The sequence below is a fragment of the Anser brachyrhynchus genome, assembly GCF_964034855.1.
Source record: "Anser brachyrhynchus genome assembly, chromosome: 1".
Taxonomy (NCBI): Eukaryota; Metazoa; Chordata; class Aves; order Anseriformes; family Anatidae; genus Anser; species Anser brachyrhynchus.
The window spans coordinates 35,649,913-35,676,060 of NC_137694.1; the positions used below are offsets into that span (position 1 = coordinate 35,649,913).

The window sequence follows — 26,148 nt, forward strand, 5'->3', positions numbered from 1 at the left end:
ATTACGTTGTGGTTTTGTAAAGGTCTGGGAAAGTTAAAGCAAGTCATCGAGCACATCCACATTCCCAACAGCATTCGCACAGTGACTTGGGTTATGCAGCTATCCCAACACCGGGAATCCAAACCACTCAAACCTATGGACAACACATTCACCAGCAAGGCACAGCACCTCACCACGCATACACCTCAATGACAACACTGGAGGAATGCAAGCAGCCCTTTATTCCAGAAAGGCGATCTCCCCTTTCTGCCCCATTCTGAAGCGTGGTCTCACAGACAACGATCTGCACGGGGCATGCCGGGCTCTGGCAGTGTCATGGGGCCACGGGGACACGGGGCCACGGGGACACAGAGCCACGGGGACAAGGGGACACAGGGCCACGGGGCCACCGCCACGGCCCATCCCTCAGGCAAGACGCGGCCCCTCAGCGGCGAGACCTCCCCGCCGCCAGGCGGCCTTGCGGCGCGGCGCCTCCCCGCGCCCCCTCCCCGCGGCCCGTGGGCAGGGCGGGGGCCGAGGGCGGCTCCCCGGCGGCGTCAGTCCCAGCATGCAGCGCGGCCCGCTCCTGCCCCTGCCGCCGCCGCTGCCGCCGCCGCTGTCGCTGCCGCCGGGGCGAGAAGATGGCGGAGGGAGGCGCGGCGGATCTGGAGACCCAGCGCACGGACGTGGCGGCGCTGCTCAAAACCGCCCTCCGCAAGGGCGACACTTGGTGAGGGAGGAAGGCGACGGGCACCCGGGGCTGGCTGGGCGACGCGGGCGGCTCCCTTCGCCCCCGGTGGCGCTCGGCCGGCGCGGGGAGCGCCCTCCTTCCCCTCGGCCCCCCCACACCCCCCCCCCCCACCGCGGGCGGTTGGCGGAGCCGGGGGGGCACGGGGAGCCGGGGGGGGGCGGACACGGCAGCGCCGTTCTGCTCCCTCAGCCCGGATCTGGGGGGCAGCGGCGGCGGGGGGGAGAGGCCGGGGGCGGCCCCGGGCTCTGCGGGGCCCGGAGGCCGCGGGGCGAGCTGCGAGGCCCGGGGAGGGCAGCCCCCCGTCAGCGCTTCTGCCGTTCTTTACCCCGAAGGGAGGAAACGGCTCGGGCTTTTTTTTTTTTTTTTAAACCAGAAATTATAGCTCTGGCCTCGCCGGGGTGTCCTGAAGCCCGTCCGCGGCTGTCATTTCATGCCTTGCGTTTAAACTTTGACGGGGAGCGTGTGAATTCCCCAAGGAGCAGCCCCCGAAGGTGCGAGCAGGCCCGGCCTGATGGTGTGTTCCGCAGCAAAACAGGGTTCCTGGCCAGCAGAAAGCGCTGCTTGGTGGGCCGTGCGGGTTGTCAACACAAGAACCCATGGCTGAAAAGATGTAGGTTAAATAAGCACAGCCTTCCAGCGTGCGCTTGGTAACCCAGCTTCTCCAGTTGTAGTTCTTCGAGGCTAGGTTGCACGCTGTGTGTTTTTTGGGGGGTTTTGTCAGGGTTTTTTGAGGGAACGAAAAAAAGGGAACTGACACTTTTTCCACCGCTCAGCCTCTTCATCTCTTTCCTCGTGAAGCTGTCACCCAAAGACAAAGGCTGAAACGTTAACTTACTGAAAATTAAGTACAAATACGCAAAAGTAGAGCTAACCCACCTCGTTTCAGCTGTCATCACTCACTGTTCCAGTTCTATAAAAGACTATATTTAACAGTGTTGATACTGCAGCATGTGTCAGAAGCATACATTCTGATGCATTATTCAAATACTGCTGAGTATATGTTCACTTTTTGGCATATGAGCAGGCTGCTCTTCAACTGAAAAAGTATAAGCAACTAGAAAAAGGAAATCAATTCGAACGGTAGTGTTGAAAATGACCGGCAGTAGTACAAGAGTGCTTAGGCATGTGATCTTCTAAGCGATTTTTTTAATGGTTTTGTTGAGTATTTCCTGAGTACTAAAAAAAAAAAAATCTTGAACAGTTAGTATTATTCAAAGTGAAACTAGCTTTATGACTGGTTTGCGTAATGACTAACACGATGCACTTATGGACAGAGCTGTATTTTTTTTTTATTACACTAAATATTTTTAAATGGAAAAGTCAGTTAAGTGAAATAAGTTTCTAGACATTCTCAGAAAATAAATATATTTCAATGTGATTTTGACACTAATATTAATCCAGTGTTGCAGAGCTGAATAAGCTATGGCAAAGTCCCATTAATTTTGACTTATGAACTATTACGTCTAGGAACATGAATGCATATACAGGTACATTCATAGGATTAATAGTTAGAGCTATGTATTTAACTTTACAAATTAAGGAGTGTGTTTAGTCCAAGTGCTTTATTCAGAGATATTTTGGTAGTAGCTTTTTATTCTTTTGGGGCATTGGTAAGGAAACATAATAGCTAAAGTGCTGTAAGTCATGATTCAGAATTGCAATTTTCATTCATTCATTCAATAGTAAATATTGCTGAAAAATGTGAGCAATGCTGTATCAGCTTGTTCTGTTTGAGCTTTCAAGCACTATACTTAAATACAGTGCTTTTAAAATTACCAGCTTACACAGACAGTCTCCCAAGAATTCGGAGAACTGTAGCTATGTATAAAGTATAAAGCTTTGGGGGGTTCCCCTTAAGAAAAAAGGAAATGAAGAATAGAGCAAGGGGAGGCAAGCCTGTTACTGTCTAGAGAGGGCAATGAACTTCATCAGTTCTTCACATTTACTGTAGAGAGAAAGAAACGAAACTGGTTTAAATGCAATGTTTCTAAAGTTAGATAGTGAAAAGTTAGTTTGATAGAATACAATTATGTTCAAATACCCTATTTGAACAGACTGTGAGCTGTAAAATTTGCTTCATGGAATGTTTTCAAAAATACCTTGGGCATAGTATGGATAAAAATATATTGCCTCAGTGGATGGACAAGATCAGTATCTTCTGTTCTGTCTTCAGGGACAGGAATCTGGGCTAGTCTGTCCAGGTGGTCTTTTTTGCATTCTTTTATGGGCAGTTAATAAATTAAATGATTAAACTAGGAGAGATTGAGGATTCTTCTTTCCATTTTTCTTGTTTTTCTAAATAGATAAATTAATTAAACATCAAATTTAAGCTTTTCCAAGCAAGAACCTCCTTATTTTATTAGTTGTTTTAAAAAGTGCTAACTACTTTTGTTCGTGAATTCAGCATTAAAACCACATTGTCTTTCCTCAGAACTTGCATTATATATATTGCAATATTTTCCAAAGGTCCTTCAGGTTCTGTGGTTCAAAGACATGTCGTTCTGTTTCAGAAGAGAAGAAATGCTCAATTTCATCTTGTATTTCACAGTCTTAGGATTGCATATGATTACTTCTCAGTGTAATTCTGCTGATGAGAAGTGAGAAGAATTTTTTTTAGTGTTTGTGGAGATTTTAACCTCTCGTTCAGAAAGACAAAAAAAAAATCGGTTGTTACTACTGCAGACAAATGTGAACTCAGTGTCCTCCTATATCCACTCTCAGAAAGTTAAGAGCTGTTGGCGTTCATCAGTTTTTAACCATTGAATATTTTGCATGACCAACTGGTCTTAATGTTGTCATTTAATGCCTTTAGAGCTGCAGTGCTACTCTTAAGAACCTTGCCAAGTTTTTCTGCTTTTACAGTGTCACTGAGATACAGTTTTCAACACTGAAAGATACTGATCTTGGAACAGTTTTCTCCAAGGGTTGCTGAAGACTCTGTCAGTTCTTGTGTGATTATCTCTAATTTTCTCCCTCGTATTGAGGTATAACTTGTTGTCTTTACCTTTAAGACCACTTTCAGCCCTGCTTTCCCTGTAGTTCCTGTTCTGCTGAAGCTCTCTTAGTCAGCAATGTTGCCTCAGTTACTTAAATAAGACATTACAGATGCTTTCATACTCTTTACTTTGCTACCTCTTACGCGCATCAGCCCTCTGTGGTCTAGGCTTGAGACCACATATCTCACCTTCAGGTATCACATGCCAGTAAATGGTTCACTTGGTAATGGGTAACAGTGACTAATAAGGACCAACAACATAGACTTACCAGTGAGTTTCACCAACTTTTCTCTCTCTTTCTCACAGAATTTCCCCAACGTGCTTTTTTCATCTAACAGAAGAGAATATAAATGACATTTGTATTTCTAAAAGCAGCAACTTGGAAAAGAATTAGGCTGTTACAGTGGGCAGATAACTACCGTGAGTTTATTTGGTGTCTATGGGGAACAAATGCAATCCTTAGATGCTTAAATAGGGAATACTGAGTAGCAGTATAGAGATGTACAGTAATATATTGCTGATACCATTCTTGCTGCCCAGTTCTGGTGCCCATGTGTCACAGACGGTGTTCATTTGGAATGAGGTCAACATTCTCAAATTTTAATAGAGGAGGAGAAATCCTTGCCTAACGGAAAAGAACTTAAGAGCCTTTGTCTATTTCAATGGATTGTTGAGTGCTGTGCTGACATACTTACTAAGAAGAAGACATCTTCTAGAATAAGGGTTTTTAAGAAGAAGACATCTTCTAGAATAAGGGTTTTTAAGAAGAAGACATCTTCTAGAATAAGGGTTTTTAAGAAGAAGACATCTTCTAGAATAAGGGTTTTTAAGAAGAAGACATCTTCTAGAATAAGGGTTTTTAAGAAGAAGACATCTTCTAGAATAAGGGTTTTTAAGAAGAAGACATCTTCTAGAATAAGGGTTTTTAAGAAGAAGACATCTTCTAGAATAAGGGTTTTTAAGAAGAAGACATCTTCTAGAATAAGGGTTTTTAAGAAGAAGACATCTTCTAGAATAAGGGTTTTTAAGAAGAAGACATCTTCTAGAATAAGGGTTTTTAAGAAGAAGACATCTTCTAGAATAAGGGTTTTTAAGAAGAAGACATCTTCTAAGCTAAGGGTTTTTAAGAAGAAGACGTCTTCTAGGATAAGGGTTTTTAGGCTAGCACATAAAGATTTCTAGCTGTGATAGCCAATGAATTTTGGTGCCGTTCTTCAGCTTACCTAATGCTGAGACAAATGCTCAACCTGTTCTTGATTTTTAAGACTTGCAAATTACGAAAACTATAGAAGTATAATATTTTGTGTTCTTTCAGATGTGTCTCTGATACACATCACTTCTGAAATTCTGGTGATTCCAGAGAGGTACTACTGTTATTGAAGGAGTATATTTTTTGGAAGGTGAAGAAAATATTCTCATTTTTTGCACTGTAGGAATTTTATTGGCTGTTTCTCATTGTAAAAGTCATAGTCACTGAAGAGAATAGGTAAAATTTTAAGTGGGGTAAAATGCTTTCCAATGAATGATTCGGGAAGTTCATATTTAAAGGATTTCCCCTCCAGAAGGGGGGAACACAACTTTAAAGTGTTTCCCCTAAAAAAAATTGTAAACATTTATATACTGGTTATAATGAAAACTTGAGTCTTGAGTGGGAACATACAGCCCTACTTGAAAACCTTGCAGTGCTCGTCACTGATGATAACCTTGCTGTTGAAGTGCTTCGCTTTAATAACATTTTATACCGTGGTCTTCCTAGTGTTTTCCATGTTTGATCGTCCATCATTGTGCTGTGCATTAACAGACTCTAGATTGAACAGTAATGGAAGATTTTACTTGATTTTGCTGACAGCATGGTGAAGTGTAATGGACTTGCACCTCAGTGACATTTGGAAAAACTTCCTGAACTATTACAATGAGAAACCAGTATGATGAGAAACAGGGAACTCCCTTGTTATTGTTCCAAAGATAGAATTGACATTTGGGTTCTTTTTCTTTCAAATGGGGCTTGAGTTGCTGATTTTTTGACTTCAAGATCTTACGGCTGAAGTTCTGTGTTTAATTTATTTCACTGGCTGTGGAGCGGTGCACCATTTCACCACCAGCTTACGGAGATGTACAAAGTGTTCTGTTTAAAATTCTTCTGGGAGAATGCTTGCAATGGAAATAAGTAGGTGTAAATCTCTTGTGTTGATTGATTGGGCAGGATGAGAAAGGCATGTTTGTGTTAGGCTTTTACCTGAAAACAAGAAGTCAAACGTTGATTTAGGAGTTAATTTTTTTTCTTTTTGGAGAAACCTTTGCTTTAACGGATAATTTGCATATGTATTCAAAATAAGTGCTTCTTAATGTAGTGTTCACAAGTAACTTAAAATTTAACACACAAATGCAGTCATTTGTTTTGACTTACTCAGGGTTTTGGTCAGCTCTTGGTGTTATGTGTGAAGTGCTGCTTAGGCTACTGCAGCACATTATGGGAACTGAGCACGGGGGGCTGTAGCGGGTATTTGACTGAAAATTGATTTGGAAATATGTCGGTGCATTTCATTCAACAAACATTTAATTTCAGAGGAGGGGTGTGAAATACGGACTAAGAGTTCTTAAAACTGATTTAAGTGATTTATTTTTTCTTTCTTTGACCCATTTTTTTCTTGTGGACTTACCTACTTTTTGAATAAATTGATGGTTTAATTTTTATGTAATAAAGTAGAATAATTGCCTTCTTGAACTTTCAAGCACTTGTTAATTTTGAAAGAAATTTGAATTTTGAAGGCATTTGTTAGTCGTGGGTATACCTCGTCAAGCAATTTTGTCTAGGCTAATCAAAGTAGAAATACAGGTACAAACTCCTTATTATCTTTCTTCTTTTCATAGTTGGAAGAAAGAACAAAAATTGGATACTGTGCCTTTAAACAGGAGTCCTAATTTGCTTTCAGCAACACCGTTCCACTTTGTCCTCACTGTTGCTTCATCTATACTCATGCACAGTGACAAGGTTAAAAAAAAAAATCCTTAGCTATATCTCTGGACAATTTGTACAGTTTTGCTGTTAAAATTATGATTGCTTGTGTGCAGAAGATTTGATGTTCTAGCAGTCCACAGTGGGGAAATGAGTGTGTTTCTCCAAAGTATCTCAGTAGCACATTAAAGTTAACTGCTTTGATTTTGAAAGTGAAAGACTGACCTGCTGGGTAGTATAAATAAATTTAGGTTATGTTACCTCTTGTTAATTGTCTCAGTATATAGCTGAGTAATGTATTCAGAATGCTTTTGACAAAAATAGTGTGTACCAAGATCGTAATCATACTGTTCATTTTCCTATCAACCTGTGTGTTAAGGTAAAAAATGAATCCAGTCATACTTCTATGATGCTGATGCTGGGTTAAGGTTTATTGCATCAAAATGTGTGGTAAGCCACGGGTGAAGTTAAATTACACAAAAAGCCAGAGGACCATGAAAGAATTTTAGAAATCAATTAGCAGCTCTCCTGCTAGTTCTATTAATTTCTTCTGTTAAGTGAACAATGCCCGTACGTGGTCACGCAGCAGCAAAATTTTAAAGCTTTAGAAAATTTATTATTAATTTTTATTAATAATTAAATTATCTATAAATTAAACTATTTATTTAAAATTTTATGTAGAATTTTATTATTGGTTATAGCTTTATTTTTTTGTTCTCGTTAGTGTTTGAAGGCTGTTATAAAGTCATCCCAATTTTGCCTGCTCAAATTCTCTACACTTGATCATTCATAAGGATGCAGTCTTGTTGATAAATTTAATTGACTGACCTAATATGAACACACATTTGAATATAATGCACGGCTACCAACTGATAATTATGTTTTCATATTGAACATAGGGCTAAGAGGACCAAAATATTTTTACTGGTATCCATATATTGGGAAAACATACTAAAAGTATTATGTACCATATAATTCGTAGGTTATGGTGAAGAAACTGCAAGTCCAGTAATGAATAAGAGAACGCAAGCAGGAACCAGACTGATGGCCCTGCAGCACAGAGATCAGCAGTCCTTTGTAAATGCTGGAAATATTCACCATCTCGTCTCGCTTTAATGGGACCCAAAGAATAACAACACCTGCAGTGAACCGTTTGCTGAGTGTTGTTGTCTGTAGGAGCTAGATGAGGTCAGAATAACTGATCTAAACTCAGCCTAAATATAGATTTAGTCTGTGTAGTGTCTTCAGCTAAAGCAAGTTTGAAACAGTCATCTTTCACTTTTTAATGCTGGTTTACATTATTTCTAAACAAACCTTGTTTGCTTCTAACAATAAGAATGAAGTAAAAGATCACATGCTTAAATACAACTTTGAGGTATATATTATGTAAAATAGTTTAAGGTCGTAAGTAATGTGTGCCTTGAAAACAACCCAAGCATAGGAAAAGAGGAAGAGGAATAAATATTGCACTTTCTAATTGTCAATACTTTTCAAGAAATCATTCAAATAAAAGAGTTATGTAGAGAAAAATTATACCAAATGGGGAACTTAATATTGGAAAATAGCTTCTGTATGGGATGAGCTAGGTATGACCAACAGTTATCATTGCTTTTTGAGGAAATAGTCGATTTTATGATGTCAGCAGATATGAAGGGACATCCTCATTATATTTTTCAACCCCCTTGCATGATCAGTAAGCTCACAGTGGCCTGAAGTAAGACTCAAAGACAAGTAAATGCAACGTGAGGGCAAAGGGTTCAAATAAGGCCTTTTGTCATCAGCTGCTGAGAGGGGAGTGTTGCTGGAGGTTATGGTGCAAGATTGCGAATTTCAGCTTTTTTGCCTTTTGTGGTGATGACGCTGAGTCCATGTGGTATTGAAACTTGTTGCCTTTCAAAGGGAAAGTTGCATCTCGGTGGACTGGAGTTTAAGTTGTCGCTTGTACGTTACAATCTCCTTCAGACAGACAAACCACATTTTACAAATGGGAGCAGGCATATCTTTCGAAGCCCTCTGAAGCTCCAGTCAGAAGTAGTGAAGTGGGCCACGCTTGAACTGGGACCATTTCCGTGTGTGTTATAGGGTGTTTTCTTTTGTTCTAAGCAAGTAATGTGAGGTGACCGATTTATTTATACCCATGAATGCTGAGCATTTGCTTATTTAAAGTTAATCAGCTCCCCTTGTTGCGAAGTTATCTTGATTTTAAAGGTTTGCCCCTCAGCACAGCATATCTAGGAATCCAAGACAATTTTCTCTTTCAGTCTCGGCTACAAGTCCCGAAGGTGGGTTTGTTAGCCTGTCCATTAGCTTGGCCGCTGATGTCTGAGAGCAAAATGTTGTGTTTCCTGCTTGAGTGAAGTCTTGATTCCATCAGGGACAAGTAGCAAACATAACTTAAATAATGGTTTTAAAAAACAAACAATCCATAGTTCTGAACTTTGCCGAGATGTCTTGGGGTAGCTTCCTCCATCGGCTCCAGAGGTCAGAAAGCTGCTGCAGTATTTGGACTGGTTTGGAACCCTTCCTTGGATTAGGTAATAGTAACAAACATACAAGTGAAACATCGTAACAAGCCTGATGTGCAGGCATTTTCTATCTCTGTTTTACTAATGCATGGTATGCTATTTTTGTATCTGGGACAGTACATATTCAGTGAAGCATATCTAGTCTCGAGTGCATGCTGAAAGTTTTTGATGTTTCCCCTAAAACGTGCTGAAATTCACTTAAGAAATTAGGTTTTAGCAGACATAGTTCTGTTTACTAGAGGTATGTCTTTTCCTCTTAAAATACTGAAGGTCTGTCATAGGTAAATACTTTGTTTTCAGATGGTCGATTATATCATGGGTATTGTAACACTAACAAAAAGATAAAGTAGGTTGTAAGGTTTGCCTGCTTTGTTTTGTGTAGGTGAGTAGTCTTGTTGATCTTGCTGAGAATGCTGCACTGAGTATGTTTGTAAGATCAAAATCTATAGTCTTAAAATTTCTGATTTTCCCTTTTTCCTTTTGTGCTAAGAAGTCTGGATTTTAGTAATGTGCTTTAAGTGCTTTAGGAGATTGATCCCCTAAGCTGAGCATGTTACAATTGTATTTCTTTTGTAGCATAATCTTGAACATGCTAAATCCTTCTTGCATAAAGATGAGGGAATTGTATGGCATTTGAACACAAATTTCCATTTTTCCTAATGGAAAAATTGGGGAAAAAAAAGGAAAAAAATGGAAAAATGGAAAAAAAATCTGTTTCATCTGTTGCTTGAGAACAAGTTCTTGTGAAGGTGCAAGATTACAGCTGCTGGGACTGTGTTCCCTAGTAAATAAAAACAACTTCTCTTACCCGTATCAGATTGCCATTGAAGTGAAAGTAGCCAATGCTAATATGCCTAACATATACAGAACATATATGTACATACATATAGCCAGTAATCCACTGTAAGAACTCGCAGCTACAGTGTTTGTTAACATTTTTCAAAATCTGTCCCTATATCTGTAATTTCTCTTTCTTGGCTACATAATTCACTAAAACCTTCTGTTCTGTGTAATGCGTGTGTTATCTCACAGTTGTATAAAGCTGGTCTACTGAGTTCGGTCTTAAAAATATCTGTCTGAGAATAAACTCCCTACTTGTTTAAATTAAGAAGCATAAACAATGTTGGTGGATCCTGAGTTGATGAAAGGGTATTATCTCTAAATAGAAATTAAATTCATTACCAGACTTCTTATATAAATATCCTGCTCATCTTTGTTCATAAAGGGTGTTAAGAGCTGAATATTGGGATAATGAATAAAGCAGTACTTTCTAAGTTATGATTTCTTGTCATGGGTAGGCTCTGGTAAGACCTCAAAGATCAGAGGGCTGGAGCAGCGCTCCTATGAAGACGGGCTGAGAGAGTTGGAGTTGTTCAAGCTGGAGAAGAGAAGGCTCCGGGGGGACCTTAGAGCAGCCTTTCTGTACCTAAAGGAAAACCGGGCCTGCGGGAAAGCTGGGGAGGGACTCTTTGTCAGGGGGGTGTAGTGACAGGACAAGGGGGAATAGCTACAAACTAAAAGAGGGTAGGTTTCGTTTAGATATTAGGAAAAAAATCTTTACTATGAGGGTGGTGAGGCACTGACACAGGTTGCCCAGAGGCTGTGGTTGCCCCATCCCTGGAAGTGTTGACGGCCAGGCTGGATGGGGCTTTGGGCAACCTGGTCTAGAGGAAGGTGTCCCTGCCCATGGCAGGGGTTTTGGAACTAGATGATCCTTAAGGTGCTTTCCAACCCAAACCATTCTGTGGTTGTATGAAGACATATATAGAGCCTTATCAAATCTGTAATAGTTTCAATCCAAGTTTGATTATTAGGTTTTGATGTGGTCTGTAAGCAGTCCTGATTGTGGCATTGGACTGTTTCTCCCTTAACCAGGAAGATCATTTTGTTAGATCTTCTGTGTTTTGATCTTACTGTTTAAAAATTACTATTCAAGTATAGATATAAACAGCTTCATATTACAGGCTGTATTAACTGAAGCTTTGCCCTTGAGTGCATGCAAATTACATGATCTTCCCTTCTTTCTACATGATCTTTTCATTAGTCTTCAGAATGCATCTTGCAAAAAAAGGATGGAGCCAATTATTTGTCTGCAAGTAATCAGTTTTACTGATGCTTAATAGATATTAACTTATTTTTAATAGCTACAGAATTCAATTTTAAGAATAGTGGTTTGCACCAGTTTAACTTCTTTATTTAATTAGTCATCGTGTCTTTGCCCGTACGTCCAAAATACACCAGCTAAACCAAGTACTACTCATTGTGAATTAAAGCAAGAAAAAAGGAAAGAGATAAAGACAAAACAATTTGAGTAGCTTTCAAATTTTTGGCATTAGTCCATTTTTCATTTTGCTTTTCTACATTGTACTACTAGACAGATTTTGTTCAGATAAACTCAGATTTTGATTTTTTTTAAGATTTGGTTGTCCTTAAGAGGTTTTCTTTCCAGGCAGAGAGCTTGACTGTGCCTTACAGTTCTTACCAGTCTTATATACATCGATGATTTATAGATGGCCTTTGATCTTTTTGTGCTAGAAATATGAATCTATTATTTGAGCATGTAAATACAGGTTCCGAGATTATAAAAGAGGTTTTCTAGGTTTTTGCATTTTTGTGTTAGGAAGCAGAAATGTTAGAAGTCTTCAGTAAGGAGAACTCTTTATAGAGACATTGCAGAGGAGAATTTGGTCAGTAGCAAAATTAATTAATTGAGTGTGGAAGAATAACAGTTGATGACGTGTTGAGGTGGTAATGATGAACATTTGAAATCTAGAACAATGGATCCCAAGCTTTCTTGCACTGTTACGTCCAAAAATAAATTTCTTCTGTTATTTGTATGATCAGACATTTAATGCAAAGCATTTGGAAAGTAATATGGCTCTACAGGAGCAGTAATTTGTGAGGCAGCATGTCCATTGTTTTAATGAATGCCTGTGTGATAATTTCCCTTCTGAGTAAAATTATAGCTTTCCTTTTTTAAGATTCAAAGTTTCATTCAAATTTAGATGCATTAAGTAGAGGCCATAGGGTGGAGTGGGGGACAAGGCTGGCTGGTCTGCTGGGAGAACGGATGCCCGAGGGTGGCTGTGTTCATGAACACACCTTCTGTGGCTGTTACGGAACAGTGCTGGGAGGCCACAGCAGAGGAGGAGAAAGGTGAGAGTGCTGTTGGCCTTTCGGATGCTCGCAAGACTGAAGCTTCTGTGTATAAAGCAAAGGATGATGGCATATCACAGTAATCAACTTCAGTATCCCTTTTTCCATTTACTAAAGAAAAAAGACTCAAATATTAAGAGTCGGTTGTAAAAGGAATTGGGAATTGTACAGGCAGAGTGAAAAAACTGGATTTTTGAAAATGTGGGAAGAACTGCTGCTACTTGTACTTTAAAAAGACAAAGACACAAATACCAATGATTCAATTATCAGCCTTTTTCCTTTGCCCTGGTCTGCCAGGACAATTATCTTCAATATCAGACTCTATATTCAATTACATATGAACTCTGTATAATAAAGTCACTCCATTTAACTTTATCGTACCAATTCAAGCTTCCATGGTAGGGTCTAGTGTGTGTTTTTCTGTTCCAGAAAACAGAAGGTAACACTCATTTGATTGCGATGGTTAGTTATTGTTTAGCGAAAATTTGTTTGCAAGAGATTTGATTTTCTTTTTGTAATTTTCAAGTGAACTATATTTGGTTTTCACTGAATTTTCCAATTCTTATTCATGTGATCTTTTAAATTAAGTAAGTTAAATTGCCTAATGCAGGCTTCTGTCCACTGTATTCTCTCTTCCCCGCTCATTTGTGGGTAATAGATAAATACTTTGCTCATGAATTTGGTAGGGAATCGTTTAGAGGAGAAACTTTAAAAGCCTAATGCTTTCTCTTTTGGGTCTGTACCTCCAAAAACATTCTTGTGTTCATTGAACCAAATCAAATCTGAAGATATCTGCATCTATTGATTTTTAGAAACACAGGTACTTAGTATCTTTGTAAAATTTAAACCTATTTTGCTTATTTTTTTTCCTCCAGTATGGCTTAGGAGGACTTTAAGGTAGTAAAAATATACTTGAGAGCCTCTAGTAACAAACATACCAAATATTTTAAAGCATATAAGGGAGCTGTTGTGATGCTGCTTCACTTCTGTATAATGCGTCACTTCACATTATATACCTGTTCTCACAAGCTTGTCATATTTGATAGTAGAAGCTGACTCTCATTTAATTTCACAAGTTTAAGGTTTGGTACATATGTATTGCTGCAATGGTCATTAACTCTGGTATGGTACTATTGGAACCTGAAAAGGTGAGTTCAGCAAAAGCTTTAACGTAAGAAAGTAAGGCTTTATGTGGATACTTGTGTTGCAAAATGAGTTTTTCTGTGTGCAGAGAATCACAGAATGGTTTGGGTTGGAAGGGACCTTAAAAAACATCTAATTCCAACCCCCTGCCATGGGCAGGGACACCTCCCACCAGACCAGGTTGCCCAAAGCCCCATCCAGCCTGGCCTTGAGCACCGCCAGGGACAGGGCATCCACAGCTTCTTTGGGCAGACTGTGCCAGTGCCTCACCACCCTTGGAGAAAATAATTTCTTCCTAATATCTAATCTAAACCTACCCTCTTCAAGTTCAAAGCCCTTCCCCCTTGTCCTATCACTACATCCCCTGACAAAGAGTCCCTCCCCAGCTTCCCTGTAGCCCCCCTGTAGGCACAGGAAGGCCACTCAGGTCTCCCTGGAGCCTTCTCTTCTACAGGCTGAACAACCTCAACTCCCGCAGCCCCTCTTCACAGGAGAGGTGCTCCAGCCCTCTGATTATCAAAAGATGCAGCCCTGCTGCGTCAAAAGTGTGGCCAGCAGGGCGAGGGAGGTGATTCTCCCCCTCTGCTCTGCTCTTGTGAGACCCCACCTGGAGTGCTGTGTTCAGCTCTGGGGCCCCCAGCACAGGAAGGCCATGGACTTATTAGAATGAGTCCAGAGGAGGGCCGCAAAGATGATCAGCCTGCTGGGGCAGGCTAATTTGGAAGGGTTTAGTATTGCAAAATCATAATGTTAGGTATCTCACCGTTCTGGAGTAGGGCTTCAGCCATGCTGGTTCATGACACATCTGATGTGATGCAGTGTGCCCAAAACAGCCTGTTAAGTCCCTGCCAGTTTCCAAGTTTGGAAAGGGTGGAAAAGGATATTTTTGCAGCAAAATACTTTTCATATACATTTCCCTAATATTGTTTAAACCGAACTTGGGTTTTGTATTTATTTTTTTTTAAAGTTCTGGTTCAGAAAGCAATTTGAGGCCATTGTCTGACTACTTTGCTAAGTTTTTAAGATTACAGAAAGAAAACTTTGCCCTTCTAGTTGTAACAAATGTTATGTACTGAACAACTTCAGAAGAGACACCAACTAGTAGTAGAGAGAACTTTTGACCAGTAGTAGCAGGTCGTGGTAGTAGAGTAGACCCAAGACCACATGTTACACTGCGAGGTGGCTGAGGTACGTGCAGCAGGGTAGGGCTGGCAGTGGTGCGGTGAGGCAGAGAGCTGGTCCTTAGCCAGAGCTGTTGCACTGGCAGACCTGCATCTGTGGCAGTTGAGCCACATCTTTGCCCCTGATATTTATGGCGTTGTACATATGGTTGTTACACACTAAGGCTGTGGTTCGTAATTATTCCTAATGCTAGGAGTAGCTTGTTCACAGACTTATTATTAGTGTTGATGTAATCATATTTTGAATCAAGACTATTTACTGTGTAAATTAGGATGTTGTTGTCACAGATGTTGTAAAGTTGCCTTTCAGACCTTGGTGTTTGATGTTTTTGAAGAAATATAGGGCAAGTAAGCATCCAAAAGCCTGCAGTGATCTCCTATACAGGTATCTAATGCCTCCTACCTCATACTTTCTGAAGGGCTTTTATCTATATATTCATGTGCTTAAGGAGTGCGTTCTACAGAAGCTGAAAAGTTGGGACTTAATTGAGGAGAGAATCTGAGGACTTGACTACTAAGCCTTCTGCTTCGAAGTACTACTCAGGAGAGATCAGTCCTTTAGCAGAAATTTGCTATCAGTCCTTCTTGAGACTGTCTCCAGGCTTGATCAGTGGGTGTAACAGAGAAAAACTGGACCTGAAAAGAAGAAATAAGTCAAGACTTAGGTATCTTTGGTTTGCTAATTCTTATTGTAACTACAGATTTATGGTTCTGTTAATGTGTTTTTTAAAACCTGTTCAGAAAAGTGCGTATCCAAGCAATGTTTTTGTTTGTAAACAACTTCTTCAGTTACAAGAACTGGGAGTGTTACGGGTTTTGTTCTGGGTTCTTCCATGGTACTTGTGAGTAACTCTGACAGGGTTACTAAATGCTTACTAAAGCTGTATGCGTTAGCAGACTGGAATTTGAATCACCAGGAAGCGTTTTGAGATGTCTTAAAGGTTCAGTAGGATGTTCTTGGTGTGCTGCAAATAGGAGCTCAGTAGTCAAACATTGGAGAAAAGAATGAAGATTTACCTATGCTCTCTAGTTTGATGCAGTCATTCATCCTGATAATTGTATTCTGGCATGTCATAGGTTAGTAGCAAAAGGGTTGGTACACAAAAGAGATGAGATGGATGCTTTTAGGAAAAAGAAAGAGTGGAAGTGGAGTCTTTAGGGAAAAACAAATGGGATCACCAAAGAACTTTGGTATCTTAACGAAATTCTATACTAAAAAGAAATATAAAATGTTAGATATCACTGGATTCAGTAAAAGCCAAGCTAGCAATAGTTTAACCTGGGTAGAAATACTGTGAAGCTGGGTTTAGAGAGATTCCTTTATATGGAAGTGTGAAGTTGTTAGTTGTGTGTAGCAGGAACATCTAGTACTGCCTCAAAAGCAGGACGTTTACTGTATGTGTTGATGCTGACTCAGAGAAGAAGACACCTAGACTCTCAGGTTCTTGACAGGACAGCAGAGTTCCAAAGTTTTGGGGCTTGCATATGAATGTTACAAATAAAACTACAGCAGAAAAAATATTTTACTGAAAGTTCTCTCTCATTTGTTAAAGGACTGTCTAATTTTAAAGCTGTAATAACTTGAATCTCTTGAATTCACAAATTGAGAACGGGAATTAAAACTGATGATGTTTCATGCTAAAAAGGAAAATGTTTTTGAAACTTGCTATTTTTCAACATCTGGTATGCTGTATTGGTGGTCTTGCAAAATTGTATTTGCCCACTGTGATTAGTGAGATCTTTAATTCCTCACGATTTACAAGTCTTTTTTGGTAGAAGATGCTGATAATGTTTAGCAGGCCAGGCACAAAAACATTCTTCATTTTCAGAGGCTGATATATACAGGTGCGTTAATAGGAATGATTTGGTCACATGGGGAGTAGTAGCATACAGATCACACTCATCTTTGAATTTTAACTTCTTTTTTTAATACCTGAAGTGACTATAAATGAAAGGTGTAACGGTCTAGCAGCTATGGTAGAAATATCCACTTGAGATGCCACTCAAATTCTCCCTCTAAAATAAAATTATATTATTATGCATAACTTCTAAATTATGTTAAAATAATGTAACTTTGTTTTAGATTTTGCAAATAATGAGCTTACCTGTCTTCTTCCATTTCAGGTATCTAGTGGATAGTCGCTGGTTCAAACAGTGGAAAAAATATGTTGGTTTTGACAGCTGGGACAAATACCAGATGGGAGATCAGAACGTGTACCCTGGTCCTATTGATAATTCTGGACTTCTCAAAGGTAACTGATTCTGTCTGTGTAGTAAGCCAATACTAATGCTTAGTGTAAACTTGTTACAGGTTGTTCATTTTTTGTAGTCAATAGTGTAAATTAATCTCAGCATTTATGAAGGTGAACCTTTGTTGTTGTTTTTTGCAGACAGTGACAAGAGAACTAGAATAGGTTTCCCTAATGAAATAAAACTTTATAAATAAAATTATTTGAACTCCTTTACAATGGTAACAAATATTTAATAATATAAAAATTACTAGTTTGTCATGATGGCTTGGAATACCTTGGGAGATGAAATTTAGTTGAGTAGACAAACAGCTAACCCGAGTTAACCAAGATTTTTTTTAGCTGAACTAAAATGGTTTGTTTAAAATAACATTTTAAGTTGAAGTATAAAATTTATTTTTGTAAACAAGCCCCAAACACTTACTTTGATTCTGGAACATTAAAGGAAAAGGTGTTATATAATTTAGTGATAATATAAAGTGGTCAGAAATGACTGAGGGTAGTTTCCTGATGCTTTTTGGTCTTCTAAGTACGGTTAAACTCTGTCACTGTTTTAATTGCACAGTTCTGGCTGACTCTTGCTGAACTGTCAGATTTGTGGACGTAGGTCTCAGAATTATCTCCCAGATATTTTAAAAAATTAGTCCTCAGGTCAAATTTTATATTCGGTGTCTAGGATTGAAATAGCATTAAAGCTATAATTATTTAATATGTAAAACCTAGTGGATACAAAATCTAATAGCTAACTGGTCTTCATCTTTGTAGTTACAGAAAATATAATAGTAGTACATAATTTATGTGTAGTAATGCCAATTTTTACTACTTGATGGGGTTTATGATGACCTATGACTGACTTAATTCAAAACTTCTCAGCTCTAATTCGTATCTCATTATTTCACAAGTTATGTTAAAGACGATTGCCTTTTTCATGGGATTTGTCATACCATGTTGCACTAGTTGTCACTGTGAGTGCATGTCTGACAGTGACTAATATCAGTGCCTTTGAAGAAGGTGCTGTATTGTCATATGCTCTTTTCACTCACAAACTTGAAGGTCTTTTTGCTCCAGGTGAGTGACTTTTTTTCTGAAGTGTGAGGATCTAGTTCCTTTGTACATTCTTGTAGTAAATCTGGTAGTGAGGCAGGCATGTTCAGGTGACACTTGTCAGTGAAATCAGATGTAGCAACATCCTTTTTTATCCTCAGTGAGGCAGCAACAGCTTATTCTTTCTTCCGTGTCTAACCACTTTGGGGAAAAAAAAAAAAAAGTGACTTCTAGATGTGCGAGGCACCGTGCTGGATTATTGATAACTTAATCTGTGTTCAGATTATGCTTAAAGTTGCTTTGAACGTGAAGTCTGTGTTGGGGTTAGCCATCCAAATCTAAAGTTATATTAGCCATTTTGCTAAAAACTCCTGACAGACTTTTCTTAGTATCATTTTGACACACCCTTTTTCAAAATAAACACAACCTTGGGGTTTATGAACTTCATTGTTTGCTTAGGCATGGTTCTGAAAATGCAGCTCTTCATTGGCAGTGATACCATGCTTCCAATTACTGTCTGGCAGCTATTGTTCCTGTGTGAAGGAAGTTTTAAAATTAAGGGCATTAACACTTACCAAGTAGGAGCTGTGCTTCGCCTGCTGCAGAGCAGCAATACTCTGTACTAGGTTTTCAGTGTAGTATAAATAGAACCTGAAAATGCTTATGTTTTTAATCCTGTCTTTGACACTTAATAAAGCTGTATGTTGTATACACTGGTTGTTGTCATAGTATTCTCTTTCAACCTGATTTACTCATCTAAAATGGGCTTGCTTTCTCAGGTGTTCTTCAGTACAATGCAGTGATAAGGAAAACTATTACTAAATTCAAGAAAATAATTTCAGAAAACTGATGTAGTATGTTGTGCTCATATTACTTAAATGCTGTTCCCTTATTTCCAGAACATGTAGATGAAGAGACAGCAATGTAAATTAACAGGTAGAGATTTCAGTTAATCCCAGCATACTCAGATATGATGAAAGTACACCATCTTCAAAAGAAGAATTATATAGTCAACGTTAGATGAGCAAAGCAAGCAACAAGGAAGTAGTTATCTAGAATAGTTGATTGTTTATAATTAGAAAACTGTTCCATATGAGGGACTGAATTGTCAGTGTCAGAGGGATTCTTTAAGGAAATAAGAATCTGAAAAAAATTATAATAGGAAAATGCTGGAGGCTTCAGAAAGATGGAATGGAATCCAAATGTTATCTTCTACTTATAAACTCTTATAGCAATATCAGGTCAGTACAGAAATGCACTATTAACTTTTTAAAGAGATATTTGGATCTAAATATATGTTTATGGATTTCTCTCCACAATCTACTCTCAGTTACAGTGAAATGGTCTTATGGTACTACCAGCCACCAGAAGCATAGCACTGAGTGGGCCACGTAAGAATTGATAGTGTAAGTCATGAATTGTTTCAGCAAATGTTTCTTGGATACAGTTCCTGAATATAGATTTTCCTAATCAGTGAAAACAGTTTTGAATCAAAATTTGAAGCTCTTGAAAGTTGTTACTTTTGCAGATAGTTTGAAATAGACTGGAGGAAAGAAGAAAGTCTTTTTTTCAAAAGGCACATTGGTTGACATCTCATTTATTAGGTCACATTAATTATATTTATTTCCATAAAGAATTGTGTTTTGATTTTCCTGTGTATTCACTGAGATGTTCATGTGAAATTCCATTTTACATTTTGCTTCAACAGTGTATGTATTATGGCTCCCAAAGTGGAATCCACAATCTGAGGTTGTCTTTCTTTGCCCTCTGTGTTGGGTTCCTGTTGATATCCCTAACATTTACCGTCTCTTCTCTGACTGACCTCCTGAGTCTTACAGAGCTCTTGAACAAATGAGGGGAAGGGTGCAGCAGCCATAATGATTTCTGTAATTCAACCAGATAGGAAGTAAATATCAGATTTATTGACATCACAATATAAAAGTCTATCTTTGTGTAAGCAAATCTAGAATCACTTCTTACCTATACTTCAACAGATTAAACAGTATGTGACAACTTGTCTGTAGCAGTGTTTCCATCTTTGCTATTGCTACTTAAAGTTACGGAAAATTTTAAGAAAAAGCAGCTGAAATCATACAATGGTTTTGAGAAGTAAAAATCCTGTAGAGTTTTAAAGTAGTTAGGAGCAAGGTAGTTAAGCTAAGAGAATATGTTGAAGCCTGTGATTTTTCTTGCTAAAATTGCAACAAATACTTTGGCCATTTCTGAACTTCATTATCCCCTCTTCTAAAATAACTTTATAATATTAATAGCTGCCTGGTTGTATTTAGGGGATGTGTTGTTTAGCTCTTCCTAGTAAGTAATTTATGATTTTTATTGGAGAAAAATGCATGCAAACCATTTGTACCCTCTGACTGCTCACCAAGTCATCTTTAATCTGGACAGTTTGCGTGTTACCAACATCTACCATGTTTTGCTCACATGGCAAAGTACTTGGCTGGAGAGAGAAAGAAAGAGTCAGCACCAGTGGTAAACTAACAGAAGTAGAAGAGTGCTTTTTCCTGTGTTTTCACCATTCTAGTGACTAAAGCAAAAAGTGTTCCTGTTTCCCTCATTTTCCCATAAAGCCACAAACCCTTTAAGCTAACTGAAGCTGTAGCATATACAGTTGAGTAGGGAGATTCCCAGAGTCTTGGTAAGCTGGAATCTTGTTCACTCCTCCCACAAGAAAGTGAACACGCATCTCCTAAATGTCCTCAATAGTGTTGACCTCCTGCAGAAAAGTTATTGTTAAAACTAGTTTTATTAAATTCTTACGCACACAAAAAAAGATAGCTATTATTAAAGGATGATTACTTTTTTAAAATGTGATGGTTTTTGATGCTCAGACTTTTTTTTTTAATTGAGGATGCCTTATGTTGTTTGTTAAATCTGTGCAGAGGGGACACAAGAGAAGTCATTAGTGCTTTTCATGTGCATGTAATATTCAGATCTTATTTTTGTCCTTACAGAAAAATGTAGATAACCATATTCATTTCGTTTAGAAATATTATTTACAAAAATATTTCCAAGAGGAAAGCCAATATTTGAAGCAATTTGAGGTTATTTAGCCTTACTTTTACACTCAGTTTTAATTGTGTACTTTCTACAATTCATTCCTGTAGGACAATGAAAATAGACTGTCTACTTACTACATGTTTTTGTACTTCATTAAACTTGTAATCCTGCTTCATTCTTTGGAGATAAATGTGTGGGTCTCCCTGTTTGATCTCACTCTGTGTAGAGGGATGTTTGCTGCCCTGTAGCTGTATACTTCCAAATGCACAGACAGCTGCCTTGATTGTCCGAGGCTTGCAGTGGTGCAGATCTAGAATCACTTACACATATAGAATAGCTGCTCTCTTACTACTGTAATAAGCATTGAACCAAAGCTAAAAGCATGCTACTTATGTAAGAGGTTGCCAAGCTGTATGTCGTTCAAGTGCTGCCTCACTGAAGAATTTGGTAGGGACTGTGTTTCCAAAGCACGTAGGATCCTTTAAATAGGAGGATTGTACCATGCTATTTTACCAGTTTGTCATGGAGTGAATAACTTTGAACTTTGCCTCAATCTACTGTAGCTTCTCATTCTTTCGTATTCAGTCAAGGCTGTTGCAGTAACGTGAAATGGAAGTGTCCGTGGTTATGTGGAAATACGTGCAAAGGTGGGGAAATGGATTGGATTCTCTGAAAGCTGTGTGCAGTAACAAAATAGGTGCTCGTGATTGCATGTTGTTTTCATCTGCGTTCATGAGAGCAGGAATACTACCTGTAATAGGTATGATATACGTGTACCGGATAGCATGCCGGAATAGTTTCAAAAGTTTTGCTTTGAACGCCATAACGTAACTGTGACTCAGAAAATAGTTTGCTATTTATATGAAAAAATAACGTTTCTTTAAAAGTTTAGCAGAATTAAGTACTGAAGTGAGAATATCTTTCTCTTACAGATGGTGATTCTCAGTCTCTCAAGGAACATCTCATTGATGAGCTGGACTACATCCTTTTGCCAACTGAAGGCTGGAATAGGCTAGTTAGCTGGTACACGCTGATGGAAGGTCAAGAGCCAATAGCTCGCAAGGTACTCTTAAGTTACCCACTGGGATGAATGTGATTCAACTGTAGTCCTGCAAATATGCAGGAATTCCACAGGAATCCATTAGAAGTTGTATTTACTAGAAGGTTTTAAGCCCTGGCCTGTGATGACTATATAGACAAATCCTGCTTTAGTTGCTTATACATACCTAATTTTTATTCATATTTTAGAGACTCAAATTTTGAAAACTGAGAAACAAGGATTGCAAAGAATGTAATGCTTTTTTTTCTGGAAATAAGCCCGCTAATTTTTCAAGATTTTTCAAGAAGATCTTGCTTTAGAAACTTGTAAGTCTATTAATGCAAATGATTTTGTAATTAAATATAAAACCCTAAAACTGTATTGGCTGTATTAGTGAAAAGTCTAGTTCTAATAGTGTTAACACTGGCAGAGTAATTGGTTGTTCCTCTCCTGATGAGCAGAATCTTCTGCGTTCGGCAACTTGCTATGGTAGTTTTTTGTTTAAGCAAAAAACAAAACAAAAAGTTATCTGAATATAACTAGTCCGTGGTACAGTGGATACTGTGACCCTATATCAGTATGAGACTGTCAAAAATTAACATATTTGACTGTTTGCTCTAGAACCTGTCATCCTTATTGTTACGGTAATATAATGTTTTACCAGTTTATTGATGAGATAATCATTTCTGTTTGGATTATTTCTCAATATTTTCAGAATAGTGATTATAGTTGCATCATCACTGGAGTGAATTACTATGTTTTAGAAATGGCAAACATACCCAAATGTATTTTAAACTGATCTTTAGGGCATATTCTTTAAATTAGAGATCTTTATTTCAATTCTTTAAAAGTTGCTGAAAGAATCTATTATGATTAAAACATAGTTGGATATGCTTTTTGATGTAATACATTTTTTTCACTCTTTGACATGAATATGATCTAAATACACGCATGCTGGCTGCTTAATTCAAATGTGTTCCTTTCAAACAATCGCCAGATTTAGCTATAGAATGATTTTTGTCTTCAAGATCCATTTGGTCAGCAAGGAAAGTTTGTTTTAACATTTTCTTTAGTACATTAAGGGACATTCTTTTTTATAGAAACATGCCTGGAATGTCTCCCATTTTTCTTTAGTTCTGTAAGAGCTGAAATCCGTCTGAATGGCTCTACTTTAAAGATGTATATGTATTATCAACTTGGTACTCTTCTTCCTGAAGATGAGTTTCAGCGAACTGAATGCTTTTACATCATCATTGTAAATGTTCAGCAATTTTAAAATTTTAGAGGGAAATAGAAGGAGAGAGAAAGTAACGAAAGTATATTGCTTTGTACTTGCAAGGAAGTGACTGGAAAAATACATGCAGTGTAATGAGTGGCCAGGTAGATTGTCATAGATTCATTATGATCTGCCGGTATGAGCAGTAGTTGTCATCTGAGATACATATTCCAGTTCAGGTAAGTGAGGGTTGTTTTTTTTTTGATGCTTTTCACACTTGTTCTCAATTCTTTTTCCTATCTGTCTTAATGTTTTTTTCATAGTGGTGGCATGGTGCTTTGATACTTTTCTTTTATCCCCTTTGTTACCCCTACTTTTTGGGGTAGGAGTTGGGGGCATGAGGAAGGTGTTTATTGAATGTGTTATTTGACATTTATTCATGTCAAGTAACATGAATTTATATATGGTAATGCATCTACTATGTTGTAAATCTTATTCTAAGAAATGTCTTAGTCATATTCAGTTTTGTTTACTGCAACTATTTTGTTGTTACTCTAGTAGCTGAAAACCTGAGTAAGCTGCTGAATTTAAGATACGTTTTTATTTAAATGTAATGACTGCCAGCCATGATAGTTAAGGCAACTGAACAACAGTGGAATTGTTCACTATTTTTTTGTTCCTATAGCACATACATACAAGTTATATTACAAGTTATATTTGTACAGCAGATAGCAGATCTCTACTAGCTATTAGCTGGTGGCTTTTTTTTTAACCATATTTGTCAGATGTATCACATATCAGGGTGATGGTTATTTTGGGAACAGTCTACATGACTAAGTACTGCAGTTACACTTTGGAAGATCAAAAGGAAAAACATTTAAGAGGTGACCCTGAATATTTTTTTCTACATTTTACTTTTATAAAAAAGGAATTCCTGTATACTTTTGTAATTTTTTTTGTAATAGTTTGTAATAGGAGTTACAAAAATGAACAATTACAAACAACTGTAATGAGTAGCTGAAATTTCAAATGAATGTATTCATTATCAGAACATAGCTGATATTTGTAGGTATTGTCTAAATACAAGATTTGTTTAAAAATCAGCTATGCGATATCCAGAATTTAGTAATGTGTATTGGTATAGATAAGTATTCACTAAGTGTGAAAACTAGTTCTTCATGTTTTGAGGAAGCAGCATACAATGAATTTGTTCTGAAATAAAAAATAACTTTTGGTGTTTATCTTTTGATTAAGTATCTTACCTTTAGATTAAGTATGTATATTTGTGATTTCCACTGTACTTAAGACTTTGAAAGTCATGGTGTTATGCACAGATAAGACACAATGGTTGAGAGAAAACTTTTACTTTTCAGTTTACTGTATTTCTAAAAAGTTATAGTAGAGTTTCAGTTCTAGTTTTTGACATTTATTAAGTGTCTTGCTTTCCCTGAACTTAGTTTTTTTAAGAGGTCTCCAATGTTTTGAAGTGTGTATATAAAAATATGTTTGGACTGATACTTCATGTCAATCTGTTTTTCAGGTTGTTGAACAGGGTATGTTTGTAAAGCACTGCAAAGTAGAAGTATATCTAACAGAATTAAAGCTTTGTGAAAATGGAAATATGAACAATGTTGTCACGCGAAGATTTAGTAAAGCTGATACAATAGGTATGGGCAACTATTTTAACATTATATGATTGTTACTTGTTCAAATAGTATGTTATAGTGAATTCTGAATAGATAAGTCTCTGTATAAAATGATAGGTGGGCATTTAACCATTACAGAGAATGAGACTGGTCTTTTTTGGGTCAAAATTAGAAATTAAACAATTGTAATAGAATTTTAAATACAATTAAAAAAATAAAATGTATTCTATCTAGACAGCTGTGGTAACTTTAGAGATTTGCGCTTTTCAGAAAGTGAGCAGTGTAATGTTTTTCATTACCTTAATTGGATTCCATTGTGCTTTTTCTTGGCTTTTGGTGTGTAAGAAGTGCAATTTTTCAGGTGTTTCCATAGATGTATTTCATTAGTTAAAACTTGATAGTCATACATAAGGAAAAGGAATGAAAACACAGGAATTAATTGGATTTATAAATTAATGCGTAAAGGTGACTTATAAAAGTAAACTTCTTTGGGCTGTGAAGTGGCAGGCCAGACACACTTTCTTAAAGTAACCGAGTCCTGTATTAAACCTGTATCTTATCTTTATTTTGCATGTTCTTTAAACATTGTGTCATTTTTTGAAACCATATTAAAAACATATTTGTCTCTGAAAATAACAATCAGAATGTATACAAAGATATTGTTGATCACATAAGCTCAGTTTTTGGTGTATTTTTGTATGTGTTTCTGAGACAAGATTCTTTCAATGAAGTATATTTGTGCAGTTAAACTTGTGCTTTATGCCAAGGGCATAAAGTCAAGCCCAGCCATTGCTCTTCATTACTTGGCATCAGCATAGTCTTTTCAGCTTTAACTTGTAGTAGTTTATACTTGCTACCCCTTAGTTTTTTGCAGAATGCATGTTTTAAAAACAGAATAATTTTCCCTCATTAGGTTTTAATTTTCAAGTTAAACAGATAATCATCTGCTTGTAATAGAATAAAAACTTAAAAATTGTCAAATCTGTCCTTGAAACAAGGCTTCGATGTTGTATGTTAATTGGCCTTTTTGGGATCTGGTTTATATTGGCAAGATGTACTTCGTTAGTCTCTAAGCAAACGTAGAAACTTAAAAAAACCAATTTCATGTTATCTTTCCCTGAGGACCCAATACAAGCTAGTTTACAGCTATATTGAATTAAATTCTAGCATTGGAATTATAGGTAATGGATGAGTTTCTGATATTTGCTTTCTAATCAGAAACAAGACATTTTGGAACAACCATTCTGGAATT

The 26,148-nt window shown here is 37.7% G+C and overlaps 1 protein-coding gene across 5 annotated transcripts in view; it reads left to right on the forward strand.

The window, feature by feature from the left end:
* The first annotated feature begins 526 nt into the window (after positions 1 to 526).
* The window catches only part of USP15 (ubiquitin specific peptidase 15), a 75,189-nt gene continuing 49,567 nt past the window's right edge, over positions 527 to 26,148 (forward strand). For 2 of the 5 annotated variants that reach the window (XM_080576948.1, XM_080576949.1), the window contains exons 1-4: positions 533 to 709; positions 16,812 to 16,939; positions 21,928 to 22,058; positions 24,791 to 24,917. In XM_080576948.1, the coding sequence (XP_080433074.1) occupies positions 621 to 709; positions 16,812 to 16,939; positions 21,928 to 22,058; positions 24,791 to 24,917 (475 nt within the window). In that variant the 5' untranslated portion in view covers positions 533 to 620. Of the gene's footprint in view, positions 710 to 16,811; positions 16,940 to 21,927; positions 22,059 to 24,790; positions 24,918 to 26,148 lie in introns of all 5 variants that reach the window. The other 3 variants (XR_013945210.1, XM_080576946.1, XM_080576947.1) reach the window with 3 other exon arrangements.